The 20888-nt window shown below is 43.7% G+C and overlaps 1 protein-coding gene across 6 annotated transcripts in view; it reads right to left on the reverse strand.

Annotated features, from left to right (window-relative positions):
- FAXC (failed axon connections homolog, metaxin like GST domain containing) overlaps positions 1–20888 on the reverse strand; it is a 70087-nt gene that overhangs the window by 43876 nt on the left and 5323 nt on the right. For all 6 annotated transcript variants that reach the window (XR_008380293.1, XM_053592881.1, XM_053592880.1 and 3 more), the window contains 2 exons: positions 19822–19957; positions 6518–6714 (listed from right to left, as the gene is read on the reverse strand). Coding sequence is in view for 5 of the 6 variants with exons in the window: in XM_053592881.1 (XP_053448856.1) it covers positions 6518–6714; positions 19822–19957 (333 nt within the window). In the remaining variant the exon portion in view is untranslated. The remainder of the gene's footprint in view (positions 1–6517; positions 6715–19821; positions 19958–20888) is intronic.

Raw genomic sequence — 20888 nt, forward strand, 5'->3', positions numbered from 1 at the left:
ACAACTGTCAGCCTTGTTGCGATCCCCAAATATGCCGTCTTTCTTGCACTCCACAGCAGCTGACTCTCTTAGCCTCTTTCTTGCAACTCCCCCTGAGCTTATGCCCCAGTGCTTTTCCTCTCACCCCGTACATGTTTCCAAGATTTCTATCTTTATTCCTCCTAGACCCTCACTCCAGACTCATGGGGTAATCTACTTCATATCCGTGATTTCAAGCCAATGACTCCCAAATCCACAGCCAGGTTGGACCTCTGCCCTTAAGATCCGTGGATCCCACGTGGATGGTCCTCGGGGACTACAAACCAACTTTCCACCCATCATTCTGCTTCCTTCAAACCTTTCTCCTCCCCTAAGCCAGAATCTCACGGGTTACCCTTCACTGCCCCTCTCGCCCACTCCAGGCTGCCTTTCTCCAACCCCATGTACACTACTGCAGTTCAGTCCTTCACCAGTTCTCATCTATGAGGATAGTGGTGCCACTGAGCAGGTCTCCTGACATCCCCTCAAGGCCCTTCAAAAACCCATTTTCCCCAAGATGCCACAGAGAGCTTCCTAAACAAAAATCTAATCAGGTCATACTGCTCAGACATTAGCTCCTCATAGCTCTCAGCATGGGGTGCCAGCCTCTCCCCATAGCCTAACCCCTCATAGTCTGGCCCATCTCTGGCCCCATCTCCCAGCACTGACTCCCGTGGACCCTAAGCACCAGTCACATGGAATCATGTGAACCTCCCTGCTACAGACTGAGCATGTCCCTCCCACCCCCAAAAAATTCATATGTCAGAACCCAATTCCCAGTGTGATGGCACTCGAAGGTGGGCCTTTGGGAGGTGGATGGACATTAAGGGCAGAGCCTTTGTGAATGAGGTTAGTAACCTTAAAAAGGAGGCGCCAGAGGGCTATCTTGGCCCTTCTCCCATGTAAGGCTGCAGGGCAGAGAGAAGTCAGCCTTCCATGTACCAGGAAGCAGCCCTTACCTGCTGCCAAGTCTACTGGGACCTTGATCTCAGACTTCCCTGCCTCTAGAACTATGAGAAATAAACTGTTCTTTATGAACCACCCAGGCTATGACACTCTGCAATGATGGCCCAAACAGACTAGGACACTCTCCAGATGCTTCCTTCTTGGCTGTAAGCACCAGCCCCTTCATAACCACTCCAGTTGACCTTCGCCAGCCCCTTCACCATTACTCCAGGTGCCCTTTGATTTCACTGTGACCCCACAGGCCCTGTGAAGCCTTCCCCTCATCTCTCCAGCAGTTGCTGGCTGCCTTTACTCAGTTCTTCAGACAGCACTGACTATTATGGAGGCTTAATGTCTCCCTCCAGCCTGGGAGCCAGTTAGGGACAATGACACAATGCCTGGCCACCAATAGTCATTTATTAAATTTGCTTAAGGAATGAATTATCCAGGCACAATAGCTCACACTTGTAATCCTAGCACTTTGGGAGACTGAGGCAGGAGGATTATTTGAGGCCAGGAGTTCCAGATGAGCTTGAGCAACACACGGAGATTGTCTCTACCAAAAAAAAAGGTGGGGGGGAGGGCCATAGTGGTACATGACTGTAGTCCCAGCTACTGGGGAGGCTGAGGCAAGAGGACAACTTGATGAACTCAGGAGTCTCAGGTTGCCGTGAGCCAAGATGACTCTCCTGCACTCCAGCCTGAGCAACAAAGTGAGACCTTTACTCAAAAAAAAATTTTTTTTTTAAGAATGAATTATTGATTGAGTAAAAAAAGCCTTGCTTTTGAGCCAGCTACCTCTAAATGGGGTTTCTAAAGGATGACACATACTTAAATAGAGTAATGGAAAGAGAAGTGCCTATAAAAGACAAAGGGACGGCCACTCCTTCCTTCTGGAATCTGTACTTTTTACTCTCCACTAGGAAAAAGCCCACTGCACAAGGAATCATGAATTATTAACTGGCAAGCACAGGGACAGCCAATTTGGAAAAGAAATGAGGCTAAGTAATTAAATTTACCATTCTGAGAATCTATTTCAGGAAGTTGAAATACTCATTTTCCTTATCGCAACAAATGTATCCGATCTCTCTTTGAAAAATTGGGGTCAAAGAGGTTTTTGTTAAAGACTTTCTTAGAATAGAAGAACAAGATAAAAAAAAAAAAGAATAGAAATACAAAATTAAAAAAAAAAAGAATAGAAGAACAAAACCCATTCAAGCATTTTTAAAGGAGACCAGGGAGACGGGCGAAGAAAAGCTGACCTGTGATGTTTAATGAAATGTTTCTCTTGGCTTGGTGCCTGTAGCTCAAGTGGCTAAGGCGCCAGCCACATACACCAGAGCTGGCGTGTTTGAATCCAGCCTGGGCCTGCCAAACAACAATGACAACTACAACCAAAAAATAGCCAGGCATTGTGGCAGGCACCTGAGGCAAAAGAATCACTTAAGCCAGGAGGTGGAGGTTGCTGTGAGCTGATGCCACAGCACTCTACCCAGGGCGACAGCTTGAGGTTCTATCTCCAAAAAAAAAAAAAAAAAGATGTTTCTCTCTATTTTTTTTCTTTTTTATAGAGACAGAGTTTCACTTTATCGCCCTCAGTAGAGTGCCATGGCATCACACGTCTCACAGCAACCTCCAACTCCTGGGCTTAGGCGATTCTCTTGCCTCAGCCTCCCGAGTAGCTGGGACTACAGGCACCCACCATAGCACCCGGCTATTTTTGAACCCGGCTGGGTTCAAACCCTCCACCCTGGGTATCTGGGGCTGACACCCTATCCACTGAGCCACAGGCACTGCCCTGAAGATGTTTCTCATCACAACCTGAGCTGATACCTGGCCCACTGCAGGATATGTATAAGTAAGAAACTGGAGACCAGGGCAAACCACTGTCTGGTGCTGAGTCTCAGCACATGGCCCTCCACATCATGAGGATGCCTTTCTCAGTACCAGGCTGCATTCCCGCTGTCTTGCTTGTACTCTGCGTTTTTGCTTACGGCCCCAGAAGTATGTGATGTGCTTCGGTAATTTCACCAAGTGTCACACCAAGATCACCAAGATCAGCCCCTCCAAACAGCAGTCCTCACTACATCTCAAACTAGGGTATGGAGAAAAGAAAGAAAAGGAGGACTTATCAATCAAGTTGTCAGAGTCTCCCAGTTTTTAGAAAAGATATCCTTGGGTGAAGTCATTTGAGGAAAGCATCCCATCTCCCCACATCTCCTGAACTATACCAAAAGCCAAGCTCAAGATTTTAAAATTATGGGCAATGTAAAAGGAAGTATGAATTCACTGTTCTAATGCATATACATACATATATATATATATATATATATATATTTTTTTTTTTTTTTTTTTGCAGTTTTTGTCCGGGGCTGAGTTTGAACCCACCACCTCCAGCATATGGCGCCAGCGCCCTACTCTGTTGAACCACAGACACCGCCTAATGCATATATTTTTATGGGTGAAAATTTTATAACTATTCTGACAATGACACTCAGTAATACTTCCTGTCGAGTTGAAAGACTCCTGAGATACTCACTGATGTCCACAAGGGGGCAGCATGTCCTACTGAAGAAGCTGTAGTAGCGTCAATTACCAAAAGTCACTTTCATTCCAGTAATAGAACCGCTGTCTCAGACTTCCCTGTACACAGGCTTCCCTGCACACAGTCTTCCCTGCATTCCATTAACATAGCATTCAGTATTCAAAGGGGATTTTTTTAAAAACTTGTCTTCTTCGTCATCTTCAATAGCTTCTATCATGCAAGTGGGACATAATCGTATAGATTTCAAGTGGAAGAAACACCACTTTATAGCTGAGTGTGCTTATTTGAAATACACCTGACACAGAGTTTCAGAATTATGGGATGTTACACAATCATGACAGTTTTCTATTGCCTTTGTCTTTCATAAAATCACAATCGGGGTATTCCTAAGATTTCAGGCCAAAATAAACACGTCTGAAAACTCCACATAATGGAATTATCAGTTGAGTCAAACACAGTGGGTTCACTGAGGGGACTGGGCGTCCTTTCACCTCTGGAAGTACAGAGGCAACCTGGGAGTTCCCTGTCAGAATTGGACAAGATCTCGGGGAAGCGCGCACCCATCACGTTCTCCTGCATGCAGTGGTCACGTCCTCACGTGCCCTGGTGTCCACAGGGGCACATTTTGCCTGTGGCCTCTGGAACCAGAAGAGGGAAAGGAGAGGGGTCTGAGGAAAGAGTATCCGAGATTCAGAGGCATTTTCTTCCCGTGGGGAGAGAAGGGCCTTTTCTCTGAGATTTAGAGTCCAGAGCTAAGTCTCTCCAGCCTCTCCCCGCAGGGAGAAGGCTAAAAGCTTGGGAACTCTAAGAAAGAGAGAACAATTTGTTTTTCCTTCCTTCTGCAGCTACTGGGGACTAAGTGAAGTTGAAGGATATTTCATCTCAATCAAGACCTTTCCTCCTACCTTGCACTATGTTTTCCTTGAATTAACCCTTGAGTAGATACAAGTAAGAATTAATAGCTCACCCTGCCCCAATTTTTCTAATTAAAAAGTGAATTAGAGAAACAAATTTATCCTTAGAAGAGTCTACATATGATCCAAACAAACCCTGAAGCACTTGAAAGTTTATAGAGAATAAAATCAAGATTCTTCCCATGAGGCTACCACCTCCCAACTTGCCCTCCCTCCCCTACACCACGCCCACCCCGTGCGGCCCCGCCCCGCCCCACGGAATATTAGCTCAGGGCTGATAAAGGGAGCCTTGGGGAGGCGAGGCCAGAAGACAAACTTTTTACCCAGGGGTAACATCATATAAAATGGCACGCATGTATACCCAGGAAAAAAAGCAGTGACTATGGCAGTTGGGAGTTTTGCTGGGTCAAAACTTTCTAACGGGAATATATATTTTCTGAACCACTATGGAAGCAAAGAGTTATAGCCAAAGGGAGCTGACAAAACGATCCCCATCTCCCCATCAATGGACCCAGCAACTGAAGAGGTAGCGCTTTGGAAGTGAATCTTGGGCTGGCACGAGGGCCAGGGTGGTCCTGTGTGGGTTCTTCATTTCCTTCTGTCACTGGAAAGCTGGGGCTGGAGCCTGGCAGGTGAGAGAGGCTCTGTCCCACAAGGCTTTTGCCAAAAACTAAGCTAAGCTTTTCCCAGAAGCTATGCACATGTATTTTAGCCTCCACTACGATTCCTACGCTCTTTGAGAGGGGAGCCAGCAGTTCTCTGCCAGCATTAGAAAGAAAACACTGAGGTTCATTCTGGGAACACCGAGTCTGGTTACCCCACACTGATATGCACCCTGATCCCATCCTCTCCCGAGTTCTAGGCTCCCACACCTCTGTGTTGAGGGTGAGGAGAGGGGAGGCTGGGGTCAGCCCTCGAATAAACTGAGCAAGTAACAAAAGCAGAAGGAGAAAGAGAAAAATAGAGGGTCACTTAAAATCCAACAGACAAGAACAGCAAGTTTTCCATTTAGAAAGAGACTGGAATGGATGAAATAGGAAGATGATAAGAAACAACCTTCTACAATCAACCCATGGAGCGTAGGGAGCAGGGAAAGTTTAGTAAAAGCTCCTGGGCCAGCATCTGGTCCAGGAGTAATAATTAATGCCAAAAAAGGGGGCTCAACAATTCCTAATGCAATCTTTGGAACAAGATAACATTCGAAGAAATCAAAGAGAAACTTTCTCTCATCTATTGAGGCACAGAGAAAGGTGTAGAAATTCCAGAAAATGGATGAAGGAAAAAGGAAAAAAACTGAGATGACAAGAGAATTTGCAAAGCAAGAACCTTATCTGCTTAACTCACATGATGTCACAGCCAGCTCAAGGCCACAGTGAGCTGCAAGGGATCAACTTATAAGCACCACTAGTGCGATGTTTCAAACTTAGGGAATACAGACTTAGAGTTAAGCAATTAGGGCAAAGAAACCCCAGAAAAGAATAGTACGCTTTGCTTTGGGAACAGAGAGAAGCTTTTATTATCTAAGGAAAACTGACAGTAATCTTACAAAGGTTGTAGAATTTATTCCACCTAGGAATTCTATCCTGACTTGTTCTTCCATGCCCTCCTCTGGGGATCTGTCAGAACATTACTTTAATTCACCAGTTTGTACAGTATTGGTAAAGAGCCTCGAGCCAAGTCAATTGAAATATCTCCCTCACCTCAGTGAGTTCTAGTCTGGATTAAGGGTCAACAAATTACAGTCCATAGACTGAGAAGTTTTTACATTTTTAAATGATTTTTGAAACTCAAAAGAAGAAGAATATGTTGCATTAAATGAAATTCAGGTTTCTGTGTCCATAATAAAGTTTTACTGGAACTCAGTCATGCTTATTCATTGCCATGTCACCTGTGACTGTTTTTGCAATAAAATGGCACAGCTGACTAACTGCAGCAGAGAATTACAGGCAGGAAAACTGTGACCCCCGAATCAGTCAAATTCTCATCCCAAACTGCAAACGTAGAAAACTTCTGAAAAGGTGGGAGGAACACTTGAAAAGTGGAATAGAACTCGGGGCTTACTCCAAAAGGTTGGGCACGCCCGGAGGGGACTCACCAGTAGAAGTGCTCCTCCACCATCTTGGTCACAGCTCTGGAGATGGCTCTTTCATGAGGACCAAGGTGTTTGTTTAAATTCACTCCAAGTTTCTCTTCCAGAAAGTCAATTATGAATTCTGTTCCAGAAACTTTTTCATGATTATATTCAATCCAAGGCATTTTCCCTTGAGCAGAGAGTTTTCCACCAAAATAGTTCTAAGCAGAGTACATTTTTGGAAAGAGAAAAATAATATTACATTTACATTTCACTGTACGATGAACAGAAACAAACATTCCCACCTTAGGTTTGAGAGCGATTGTACTACTAAAGTGAATGAACTCAGCACATAAACTCAAGACAAATAAATGGTTACTTTAGAAAGAAGAACTTTTTAACCTTACCTAAAGATACCACTTTACCTTCCCATTGAGTCTATCATACATTCTGAATATTGTGGAAAAGAAAAAAATAAAAATAAAATGACCTGGGGCAGAGGGTAGTAGGGTAGTGGGGTAGTGTGAGGGTGGGAGGTGGGGTTTTGATGTGGCTGAACTGAGTCTGGTAATAGTCAATCTAGTTATAATGTATGAACCCAAAAATGTGAGTGAAAATAAACCACAAGCAAACATGTACTGATAAAGCTATTGACCAAAGACCTCACTTGAAATCCTGAATCTTACCCTTGAATGATGTATACTAGCACCACACTGCAATCGAGCAGTCCCCAAATTCTAACACTTAGGTGTAACAAAGTATATGCCACAGAATCGACTATAGTGCCTCTCAAAAATGTAGGTTTCTAGGGCCAGGTGCAGTGGTTCACACCTATAATTCTACCACTTTGGGAAGCCAAAATGGGAGGATCATGTGAGGTCAGGCGTTCAAGACCAGCCTGACCAAGATTGAGACCCTGTCTCTACATAAAATAGAAAAATTAGCTGGGCATAGTGGCACACAGCTATAGTCCCAGCTACTTAGGAGGCTGAGGCAGGAGGATAGCTTGAGCTCAGGAGTTTGAAATTGCACCCTAGCCTGGGTGACAGAGCAAGGCTGCCTCCAAAGAACAGGTTCCTGGACCCTGGCCTACACCTCTAGATCAGAATTCTTGGGATAGTGCCCCAAAATCTGGGCTTTTGAAAAGCTCCCCTTTGATGTAGCACATGCTAGGAGCTTACAGTGTCTCAGAGGACCCTGTTCCTAAAATGGGGCTAGGGATTGGTCATACACTTATGAACATTTAAAACTACAGAGTGACATTGCTTCCTACCACATAAAAAGTCACATTGTGAAGGAGATTCTCTGGTAATAATTCCATGCATTGATCACTTTTCTAGTTAATTTAGACCCCAAAGTTTTGTTCTGCTTTGTTTTGTGAGACAGGGTCTCACTCTGTTGCCTGGGCTAGAGAGCAGCAGCGTCATCATAACTCACTCCAACCTCAACCCCTGGACTCAAGTGATTCCTTTACCTCAGCCTCCCAAGTAACTAGGACTTGGTGCATATTTTTTTTTTAATTTTTTTGTAGAGACAGGGGTCTTTATATGTTGCTCAGGCTGGCCTCAAACTCCCAAACTCAAGGAATCCTCCATCTTCAGCCTCCCAAAGTGCTAAGAGTATAGGTGTGAGCCCCCACACCTGGCTTCTTTAGTGTCTTGACACTACCTCTTGGCTTATTCTAAACCATGAAAGGGGACCTAACACAGAAACAGTGACAACTATTAGGGCTATGATTGGGGCTGCTGTTGGTCATATTACCTTGTGCAACTTAGGAAATGGAACCTCCTCTGGGTGGACACAGTCCATGCCAAAGTTTACAGCTTGGCAAGTAAAACTAGGTCAAGATTTCCCATACTCCTTGGTCAGACAACCGTGCAATGAGCAACCTGACCCACCAAACATGCCAGCCCTACGTACATTTCTGGTGTTAAAGGAGAAATGTCATCTACCTTGAGAAGTTGCTAAGACACCTGATGTTGTTATAATTTGTATACTGAAGATATAAATTTACCATGTAACAAAGCCTGTTTCAGATTTCTCTTTAATACCACCCATATCTTCCTAACACACCCCCTTCTGCACTCTGGCCATTTTCAGATCAATCTGTCCTCCACTGCCATCAGAGGGAGCTGGCAGAGGTACAAACGAGGTACCGGAGTTCTGCTGCTCAGAACTACCCAGCTGCTTTGGATCAAGTCCAGCCCCCTTCACGTGACAACGTGGACCCACACCGTCCAGCCACTGCCTGCCTGCCCAGCCTCACTGGTCTCCTGAATTTCAGCTGCCCATCCTGAGCCAGGTCAAGGTATCTGCACACTCTTCACCTTTCACAGGCATCTCTTTCTGCTACAGGACTCTCCAAAGTCCTATCCATCTTTTAAAAATGTGTTTCAGTTTGAATTTCACCTTGTTAGACAACTATCTCCCCAGGGTGCAAGCACTGTCCGCCCTTCCTCCATGCTTCTGCCGTCTGGTACGTATTCCCCTACCCTCACAAACTGTTTACACCACCAGGGTACCTGGTACATGTTAATCTTGATCACTTTTTAAAATCAGAGTAATAATTAGTGATCTTGATCACTTTTTAAAATCAGAGTAATAATTAGTGATCAACTCTTATGAAAATAAAAGTTTTACTATATTTTCATGGTCAAAAATTTTACACAACTAAGTTAAAAAGCAGAAAACAACACTTTTTTTTAAGTCTTCTTATTCATAAGACCATATTTTAGAGATACTATGATTATATCTAAGTAAAAATTTAAAAAGCATTAGGCCAGGCATGGGTGGCTCACACCTGTAGTCCTAGCACTCTGGGAGGCTGAGGCGGGTGGATTACTTGAGCTTAGGAGTTGTGACCAGCCTAAGTAAGAGCAAGACTCCATCTTTTCTAAAAATAGAACTATTTGGGAAATATGATGCACACCTGTAGTCTCAGCTACTCTGTAGGCTGAGGCAAGAGGATTGCTCAAGCCCAAGAGTTTGAGTTTGCGGTGAGGTATGATGCTGTGGTCCTCTATTCAGGGCAACAGAGTGAGACTAGGTCTACAAAATAAAAAAATAAAACAGCATTAAAAAAGAGAAATCCACAAAAATGTTCAAAGTAATTGACAGGACCATAGATAACATGCCAGTGATCTTCTCTCTCATTTACATCTCAATTTTTCTAAATGTAGTTATAACTTTTAATATAAAAAATGATTTTGAAATAATTTTTCATAACTTCTTTAAATATATTAAATACCTATAATCTATTTTTATTTAACCAATTGGATTCTTTTTTATTTTATTTTGATACAGTCTCAAGCTGTCACCCGGGGTAGACTGCCATGGTATCACAGTTCACATCAACCTCAGATTCTTGGGCTTAAGTGATTCTTTTGCCTCAGTCTCCCAATTAGCTGGGAGTACAGGCACCTAACACAACGCCCTGCTATTTTTTTTGGTTGTTGCAGTTGTCATTGTTGTTTAGCAGGCCCTGGCCGAGTTTGAACCCACCAGCCCCAGTGTATGTGGCCAGACCCCTACCCTCTGAGCTATGGGCACTACTCAACCAATTGGATTCTTAATAACCCACTGAGAATAGTTTTTCTGAAAGTAATTTTGAGAAGAAAGATTAAGAGGCAGATGTTCAATACTTTTTTCCGAGCCCATCTTTCTCCCTGTAAGGTTATCCCAGGTGAAAATAATGCTGCTACGTGTATGCTACACATTAGCATGGCAGCGAAAACCACAGGCTTTGGATTTTAAAATCTGGATCCTCATGGATTCACTGTGTGACCTCCGACCTCCCTAGGTCTCTCCTAATCTTCCCCAGACCTCGAAGATAACAGCAATTGCTAGAATTAAATGAGAAAATGATGGGTGTGACACAGTGCCTTCATCACAAGTATTAATATCACCATCACCGTTGTGAGACAGAACTTGAGACTCTCAGAGAGATGCCAGAGTCTTGGGACTCTGATTTCATATACTGGCCGTGGGCCCCCATGTCAACTAAATTTCTAACCATTAAATTTACTGCACCTTGAACCTATCTTCAATCATCTTCCATTGGCTAAATATGAAATAAATTGAGCAGGTTTTATGTATTAAAACTCATTAAAAAAAAACATGCACCCGCTATCTATTGTTATTTTGAAGTATGTCTTTGTTTTTTTTTGGAGATGCATGCTTAAGTATAGCAAGGGAAAGGGTAATGATGTCTGCAACTTAGTTTCAAACAGGCTATCGGAAAAAATTGTTCATAAATGTACATATTAAGAAAAAACAACAAAAAAACCACCGTTATCCACCAGTGAATCTAGATGGAACACCCCCATGGGTGTTCACTGTACTTGTGTATAGCTTAGAAAAAAAGTTTTTTAAAAAATGTTGGGGAGAGGAGACAAGCTCAGCAAATAAATACCATATCAAAAGTTAGAGCTGATGGGGGGGTCACAGTGTATGGCACACCTCTTGGTGACGGGACACAATTATAAGAGGGACTTTATCGGCTTGGCGCCAGTAGCTCAGTGGTTAGGGCATTGGCCACATACACCAGGGCTGGCAGGTTCAAACTGGCCTGAGCCTGCTAAACAACAATGACAACTGCAACAACAACAACAAAATAGCCGGGCGTTGTGGCAAGTGCCTGTAGTCCCAGCTACTTGGGAGGCTGAGGCAAGAGAACCACTTGAGTCCAAGAATTTGAGGTTGCTGTGAGCTGTGACTCCATAGCACTCTACCCAGGGCGACATAGTGAGACTGTCTCAAAAAAAAAAAAAGAGACTTTATCTAACAAATGCAATCAGTGTAACCTAATTCTTTGTACCCTCAATGAATCCCAAACAATTTTAAAAAAAGAAAAAACTTTAAAAACAAGTTAGATCATTGTATACAGTTATGATTTAATAAAAAAATTAAAAAAAAAAAAAAAAAAAAAAAAAACAAGTTAGAGCTTGGAGCCAAAGGCAGAGAGTTCCAAAAGGGCCATTTTCTTTTTTTTTCTCTTATTTACCAAGAATTCTGTTGTGAAATCCGAGTATATGTTTCCTATACAACCATTTATGTCAAATGATGTAGGCGTCTTTATTTACATTCACAGAAATGTACAGAATAATGGTCAAAAAACATCAGTGAAGGTCACCTCTACCCAGGAGGACGTCAGGTGAGTTTCACTTTCCACATAGACTTTTTCCTATTGTATAAAATTTGTATAAGGACCATATTTCACCTTTATGTAATCAAAAAGTTAACAGTAAAACTGTTTTTTTAAAAACTTAACCATAGGGCGGCACCTGTGGCTCAGCGGGTAGGGTGCCGGTCCCATATGCCGGAGGTGGCGGGTTCAAACCCAGCTCCGGCCAAATTAAAAAAAAAAAAAAAAAAAAAAAAAAAAACCACTTAACCATAGCCACAGGCCCTCCTTGTACATTGTTTGCAACTTTCTATAAATGTATCACAATAAAAACTTTTTAAAACTGTGCCTGTAAATGCCCAAAAAGAAAATGAATTTTCTTGGGGAGAGGGGAGAGCCTGGTCTGCCCAGGAACCTTGCAGTGCAGTACTGTGCACGTGTCCGCGAGTCAAAGGACCATGGCCCTGCTCGTCCCAGATGCCTTTTCTGCGTCTTCTGAAGCCCCTGTCTTAGTCACGCCTCTGCTGCTGAACCTCCACCTTCTCACGTGCCCCCAGCCTGAGCCCGGGAACAGCAGCCCCAGGAAGGGAAAGGCAGTGGGCCGGGCTCTGTGACCACGCCCCTCACCGACCACGCCCCCCACGTCTTAACAGGTTGGAGCCTCTGACTTAACCCTCCCTCTGCCTTTCTCCGGGTACATACCACTTCCCTAATAGAGCCTTTTATATTCTGTATTTCGAGTCAGGCATCTGTACAGCATTTGTCCTAGGTTATATAGTAAATGATCAGGGGATTTGTGCCTTTAGTGCTGTTCTTTGTAAATAAGTCGGGGTTCTTCTATGGAATGTAAGAAAAGAGCCTCTTTGTATATTTTGTGTTACTGCTTTTCAAATCCGCCTCCGTGGCTGCGCCCAAGCTGCACACTGTAAATGAGTAGTTTAAACCTAGGCAGGGTCTGTGGCCATCTTTGCAGAATGACAATTTTAAAAAACTGAATCCTTGTATTTTCATTGATTATATTTACTCATTAAGGGAAGGGACAAAGATAAACCCTAAAAATTTTTTTTGTTAAACTGAAGTACCAATATTTATATCTTTGTCAAAAAAATGATAATAATTGTGTTCAATACATTGAGCTATTTTTGAAAAAGGCTTTTATCAAACATTCATTCCCCTCCCATTTAGGTTAAGAAATTAAATAGCTTCAAATATAAAGTTGTGGTCTTAGGAACATGATGTTTTAATCTTTTTCAAATGGCACAAGGGAAAGATAGGGCAGGGGGTAGAGCTCCATGGGTCCATGAGAAAACACATCTCTACTGACCATTTCAGGAAACAAGCTCCCCAGCACTTCTCAGGTATAACAAACCCTAGTGGAGGGGACACGTGGTCCACACACAGAGCTCAGTGAAGCTGAGGCAGGCACACAGCATCCCTTTCTTTTTTTTTTTTTTTTCTTTTTAGACAGAGTCTCACTCTGTCGCTCTGGGTAGAGTGTGATGGCATCATCATAGCTCACAGCAACCTCATAGTTTTGGGCTAAAGAGATCTTCTTGCCTCAGCTTCCTGAATAGCTAGGACTACCAGCATCCACCATATCGCTCAGCTGGTTTTTCTTCTTTTTTTTTTTTTTTTATACAGAGTCTCATTATGTCGCCCTCGGTAGGTGCTGTGGCGTCACAGCTCACAGCAACCTCAAACCCTTGGGCTTAAGTGATTCTTGCCTCCCGAGTAGCTGGGACTGCAGAAGCTCACCACAACACTTGGCTATTTTTTGGTTGTAGTTGTCATTGTTGTTTGGCAGGCCCAGGCTGGGTTCGAACACAGAGCTCCAGTGTATGTGGCTGGTGCCCTAGCTGCTAATCTATAGGTGCTGAGCCTGGTTTTTCTATTTTTAGTAGAGATGGGGTCTTAGTCTTGCTTAGGCTGGTCCCGAACTCCTGAGTTCAAGCAATCCTCTCACCTCCACCTCCCAGAATGCTAGGATTACAGGCGTGAGCCACCAGCCCTGCTCAGAGTACCCCTTTCTAAACCACAGAACCATTCTTCTTTGACCTAGATCTGTTGCCCCTGAGGACCCCATCAATTTATATTCCATAGAGACCTCACAGAAGGAAAAATAAACCCTTGCACAATTCCTTCTTAAAAAGTATACTTAGGAACTAATACTTTTAGATGGGGCAAGTGTGCCCCTTCTTGAAGACCGCTGTAGCAGCTTCAGACTTCACAGTGAAGTATCCGCCCACACTCCAGTTTAAATACAAGTGGCTGCCCTGAAACAGAACAAAGGTGGGCAGGCCATAGGTAAAGATGGGTCTGCAGCAGTTGGTGCTTGATGGCTCAAAGGAAAGAAAGGAAAGGACAGAACAGCTTGGCAGCTGCTACAGCCACCACAAACAGCAGGGTCACTTCTCCAAGAGTGGAGTGCCCAAAAGATCCTGAAAGCAGCCAGGGATCAACAGCACGCAAATTCAGGTTTAGGACCCTACACTGCCCCAAAGCCGTGCCAGCTAAATGAGGCCATCTGGTCAAGAGCGATGACAGAACAGAGACAGGTAGCTGCTAGGTGGCCATCTCTTCCATCAATTTGAGTCCCTCAGTGGCACACATCCTCAAAGGCTGACCGCCAATGCCAAGCTGAACAATGATCTTTCAGATCTGATTCAGTGCCCTGAGATGCTTCAAGCCTTGCCTGTTTTTATCGCTAGTTTCTCTCCATTGCTGACTCGGCAGGTCCTGTAATCTTCTCCCTGATGCTGTCTCCAACTTCACCCCTTGTATTGCAGTTCTGTCATAAAGTCCCCTTTCTGATCCCAAACATCGCATGTGCCTCCTGATGTCCCACCCAAAGTCCGGATTGGGCCATTCCATATTTCCAGAGAACTCCCGCATAGCACTCACAGCTCAAATTATCTCAAGCATCTGGTCCCAAGCTCTGCCTTAGGAGAACCACTGCCATCCCTCTTTGTACAGAAACTGGCTCAGAAAACAGACTCTAGGGAGTCAGGAAGTGGAGGGGTAATATCATCATTGGGGCCATCAAATATTTGGGTCAGTGAGGAGTCCACTCCTTCCAACCCCCAAGCTTGTCTGTTACAACCTAGGGAGCTCAGCCCTCCCAATGCTAGTGCTCCCTAAGAGCCTAAAGGTAAACCCCTTGGCAGTGGGAGCCATATGGTGGTCCGGGGAAGCCTGAGGCACAACTTCCTCATCTTCAACTCCTACAGAGGCACACAGCTTGCAGCCTGGGCTTTAGCCCTTGCCCAGGGCAAATTCCCAGGCAGGGAAGCTGGTAACCCTGGTAAGCAGAATTCTCAAACTCGACACCTGTGGAGTGGTACTACCATACAACTACCACAAGAGAAGGGCAACACCCTGAATAGAGGACATGAAGTGAATTATCGGAACAGACCAAAACATTCTAGCATCAGTGTCCTCCAAAGAAGAAAGGAAGATATTAGTAACACAAACTAAGAAGAAAGATTAAGAATATAAAAGCTGAAATAAGCCGGGCGTGGTGGCTCATGCCTGTAGTCCCAGCGCTATGGGAGGCCGAGGTGGGTATATTGCCTGAGCTCAGAGGTTTGAGACCAGTATGAGCAGGAGTGAGCCAGAGTGAAACCCCATCTCTACCAAAAAAAAAAAAAAAAAAGCTGGGGGTTGTGGCGGGCGCCTGTAATCCCAGCTACTTGGGAGGCAAAGGGCAAGAGAATCGCTACAGGAAGAACAGAAAAAAAAAAAAAAGAAAAGAAGAAAAAAAAACCTTCAAACTAAGAAGAGTGAAAGCAACCTGAAATTGAAAGCAAAAATAAAATTTTAAAAAGCTGAAATAAAGAACACAAAAGAGATGCACAGCAGACAGAAACAAAAAGGAACAGAGCAACACAGTGGGAAAAAGGAACATCCTCAGAAAGCAGCAGAAAAGAGTTCAAGGGCAGAACACAGAGAAGCAGAAAATAAACACAGAGGTCCTGATAGCCAGACAGAAGGGAATAGAAAGAGGAGAAGAAAACCAACGTAAAAGAAAAAGGATTTTTTTTTTTTTTTTGAGACAGGGTCTTGCTCGGTCACACCCGTTCCAGTGCTGTGGTGTCGCAGTTCACAGCAACCTCAAAGTCTTAGGTTTAAGTGAGCCTCCTACCTCAGCTTCCCGAGTAACTGGGACTACAGATGGCTGCCAGGACACTCAGCTAATTTTTCTATTTTTAGTAGAGACAGGGTCTTGCTCTTGCTCAGGCTGGTTGAAAAAAAAAAATTTATTATTTTTTTTTGAGATGGAGCCTCAAGCTGTCACCCTGGGTAAAGTGCCGTGGCATCACAGCTCACAGCAACCTTCAACTCCTGGGCTCAAGCAATTCTCCTGCCCCCGCCTCCCAAGTAGCTGGGACTACAGGAGCCTGCCACAACACCCAGCTATTTTTTGGTTGCAGCTGTCATTGTTGTTTGGCAGGCCCGGGCTACTTGAGCCACAGGCACCAAGCCTGATTGAAAAAATGTTTTAAAAATTTATAATTAATTCCCCAGAATTAAAAAGAGATGAAATACCTCACATAAAAAGAGGATTGAAAAGGACACACAAAGACCTACACTAAGGCAGATTATACTGGAAACTAAAAATATTAAGATTAAAAGCAAATTCTAAAAGAATTTAGAGAGAAAATGAAAGAAGATCAATGAGATTAACCTTAAATTGGTCAACAGCAACATTGATACAGAAAAAGACCATGGAGCCTGTGTGCCCTGGTACACACCTGCAATCCTAGCACTCGGAGAGGCTGAGGCCAGAGGACTCTCAGGAATTCGAGACCAGCCTGAGCAAGAGCAAGATCCCATCTACACTAAGAAAAAAAACATAGAAAAAATTAGCAGGGTGTGGTGGTACACGCCTGTAGTCCCAGCAACTCAAAAGACTGAAGCAAGAGGATCTCTTCAGCCCAAAAGTTTGAAGTTACTGTGAGCTACAATGATGCCACGGCACTCTAGATTGGGAGACTCTTGTTTCAAAAAAAAAAAAAACCAAACTACAGTCATGAGAAAAATATTAAATCAAGATATTAGAGATAAGACCTAATTAAATTAAACAATCATGGCTCAGCGCTTGTAGCTCAAGCAGCTGGGGTGCCAGCCACATACACCAGAGCTGGCGGGTTCGAATCCAGCCCAGGCCTGCCAAACAACAATGACAACTACAACCAAAAAATAGCTGGACATTGTGGTGGGCGCCTGTCGTCCCAGCTACTTGGGAAGCTGAGGCAAAAGAATCCCTTAAGCCCAGGAGTTGGAGGTTGCTGTGAGCTGTGACATCATAGCACTGTACCCAAGGCAACAGCTTGAGGCTCTGTCTCAAAAATAAATAAATTAATTAATTAATTAAACAATCATTACAATAAGTATGGGCTGGTTAAACTTACCAATTAAAGAACACTCAGATTGGATACAAGCAATACACTGCCTGTGAGACACAAATTCACAAAAAGATGGAGAAAGAGTATAGAAACAGATGATATAAGCAAATGTGAACCAACAGAGGGTGGGAGAACCCATTTCACCATCTGATAATACAGAAATCAAGTTTCTAAAAAAATCATAAGGGACAAAGTAGGATGTTATATACTAGAAAGAGAAACAAAAAGTGAAAGGTGTGATCCTTCATACTGTATGCACCTAACAATACAAATTCAAATATATAAAGTAAGAATGGACAGAATGACAGGAAAAAGAGATAAATCATCAGATACATTTGAATATTTTAGCATACTTTTTTCAGAAACTACTAGAACAAGCAGACAAAAAAAATAAACTGGAAATATAGAAGCCCTTCTAGATAGATAATACAAGAAACAAGTTCAAGCAAGTAGACAGACAGACAGCACCACACCCAGACACAGAATATGTGATTATTTCCAACATTTCTACAAGTCAACCACACACTAGGCTTCAGTAAACTCCAAGGAATCAACATCAGTGGGACTATCTTCTCTGATCACAAAGTTAAAAAACAGTAACAAAATCTACTCTGGGAGGCTGAGGCAGGTGGATTGCTTGAGCTCAGGAGTTTGAGACCAGCCTGAGCAAGAGTGAGACCCCCTCTGTACTAAAAATAGAAAAATTATCCAGGTGTTGTGACAGGTGCCTATAGTCCCAGCTACTCGGGATGTTGAGACAGGAGGATCACTTGAGCCCAAGAGTTTGAGGTTGCTGTGAGCTATGATGATGCCACGGCACTCAATCAATCAATCAAAGCTAAAAAAATAAAAATAAAAATCCATACAGCAAAAACTTGGTTAAAAAGAAAAACATGTGTAAAAAAAATTTTTTTTTTCCAGGTGGCACCTGTGGCTCAGTGGGTAGGGTGCCGGCCCCATGTACCAAGGGTGGCGGGTTCGAACCTGGCCCCGACCAAACTGCAACAACAACAACAACAAAATAGCTGGGCGTTGTGGCAGGGACCTGTAGTCCCAGCTACTTGGGAGGCTGAAACAAGAGAAACTCCTAGGCTTAGGCTTAGGTCAGGAGTTGGAGGTTGCTGTGAGCTGTGACGCCACTCAACCAAAAGTGATAAAGTGAGACTCTGCCTATTTTTTTGTTGTTTCTGTAGTTTTCACTGCTGTTTGGCAGCCCTGAGCCAGGTTTGAATCCACTAGCCCCGGTGTATGTGGCCAGCACCCTAGCTGCTGAGCTATGGGCTGAGTCATAAGGAAATTTTTAAAAAATTCATAGAAGTAGGCTCGGCGCCTGTGGCTCAAGCGGCTCAGGCGCCAGCCACATATACCAGAGCTGGCGGGTTGGAATCCAGCCCGGGCCTGCCAAACAACAATGATGGCTGCAACCAAAAAATAGCTGGGCATTGTGGCAGGTGCCTCTAGTCCCAGCTACTTGGGAGGCGGAGGCAGGAGAATTGCTTAAGCCCAGGAGTTGGAGGTTGCTGTGAGCTGTGATGCCACAGCACTCTACCCGGGGCGACAGCTTGAGGCTCTGTCTTAAAAAAAAAAAAAAAAAAAAAATTCATAGAAGTGAATGACAATGAAAATACAGCATGATGAATTTATGAGACACAGCTGAAGCATTACTCAGAGAGAAATGTACATCTTTGAACACATTGTGCTGTTCATTCATTAATGCTAAAAATGGGCATGTGTTTCCCTGAAAGTCACACAAACAAAACAGGGAGCACTGTGGGAAAGCTCTAACAATATGCACGGATATCTATGTGGTGGCCTACCAAGCCCTATGGCCCTAGGATTCATGAGACAAAACATAACGTTGTTAATATATAAAAACCTAAAAGAAAAACACACCGAGAAACAGCACACACACAGCAGTGCTATCCAAACTACTAACCAAAGCACACTCTACGTGAGGGGCACTCTCATTGTTGATTAAAGAGGGGGAAATATCAGCCTCTGAGTCCCTTTTAATCCATCCAGTGGGATGTAAAAGTCAACCAACCCTAGAAGTGGGTATTTCCATTTTACTGAGGCCTGGGCACTGCTACTTCTAGACCCCATGCCCCCTGGCATCTAGTCTGTGAGATTAAATACTCCCCACCTCTGGAAGGAAGTATGGAGAATCCCCAAAGAACTCAAATAGACCTCCCATTTGATCCTGCAATCCCATTTCTAGGCATCCACCCAGAAGAAAAAAATCATTTTACCACAGGACATTTGCACTAGACTGTTTATCACAGCTCAGGTTACAATCACCAAAATGTGGAAACAACAACGCCCACTAACCCAGGAATGGACAAACAAGCTGTGGTATATGTACACCATGGGATACTATTCAGCTATGAAAAAAGACGGAGACTTTACATCTTTTGTATTCACCTGAACAGAGTTAGAGAACATTCTTCTTAGTAAGGTACCACAAGAATAGAGAAGCAAGAATCTAATGTACTCAATCCTAATATGAAGCCAGTAGATGATCTAATACATGCCCTCATAAGAGAAAAACTCAAATCAATTTAAGATGGGGGTGAAGGGAATGAGGAAGCAGGGAGAGGGAAGGAGGGAGGGGGATGAAGGATTACGGTGTATGGCACACCTCTTGGGGTCAGGGCACAATTGTAAGAGAGACTTTACTTAACAAAGGCAATCAGTGTAATCTAATTCTTTGTACCCTCTATGAATCCTAAAATAAAAAAAAAAAAAACACCCCACCTCTGATATTGATGCCATGAGAATAAGACATATATGCACATAAGTACCTGATAGGGTAAATCAGCCATCCTTAAATAAGTTTCCATTTTTAAACAGAAAGGAGACAGACTAGGGACACCATTGTTAGGTCTTGCAAACTGATGCAAAATGATAGCATCTTTGGAGTCAATCTCTTGCTGTTTCCTGTCAAAACCAAAACAGAAATAAAGAACAATCTACATGTTACACATCCAGTTCCCTTAGTTCTTGAGAGGACACTGCTGGGCTGCAGCTCCTTGGTGCCCAAATCTGTTAGTCACAAGGGCTCACCGCACCCAGCACTTGGAGAACAGAACACAGGAGAACAGTACAAACTGATCTTACCATGACCCGGACGGCTCAGAAAGTAACTACTTGTCAACCTCCTTCTGTTACCTGCAGCCTATGGGCAGGAAGAATATTTTCTGGGACAGGTCCACCTCTTCTCCAGCTGACTATGTTTACCTGCTAGGGATAAGTGGATGGATAAAAATGGTATTCTGTGCTGTGTGTCAGACATTGTTCTGAGAGTTTACTGGTATTATTTAATCTTCACAATATCCTTATGAGGGAAGTACTATTGTTATGCATGTTTTATAGATGAGGAAACTGAGGCACAGAGGATTAACTTGCCCAAAGTCACATTGCTAGTAAAGGGAATAAGTGGACTGAACCAAGTAGGCAGAGCCTATGTTCTTGGCATTAGACTATACCACGTGACAGTGTATTCCTCCCCAGACCCAGGAAAACAAGAGATTTGCTGCCCTGACCCAAATCTGCAGGGAATCTGAGACTCTGAACATTCTGGTTCCTCTCCCAAACTGCGGGTGCCCTCATCTGGCCTTTCCTGTGCAGTGCCACAGAGCCTGGCTTCTGGGAGGCACTTGTGCAAGTGTGTCCCCTCTCTACTTTCACAGAGTCCCCACTTTCACTGCACAGCATAGATTTTAGTACCCCTCCTTTCCCCTTCTCTTCAGTCTCAGCCACACATCCACCTTTTCCTTTGGATACATTTTTGGGTGATGAGGACTTCGCTGGGCATACTTCTTCAATAACCACCACAAGGCAAAATAAATGCTGGATTCCAAGTGCAGAC

The sequence above is a fragment of the Nycticebus coucang genome, chromosome 5, assembly GCF_027406575.1.
Source record: "Nycticebus coucang isolate mNycCou1 chromosome 5, mNycCou1.pri, whole genome shotgun sequence".
Taxonomy (NCBI): Eukaryota; Metazoa; Chordata; class Mammalia; order Primates; family Lorisidae; genus Nycticebus; species Nycticebus coucang.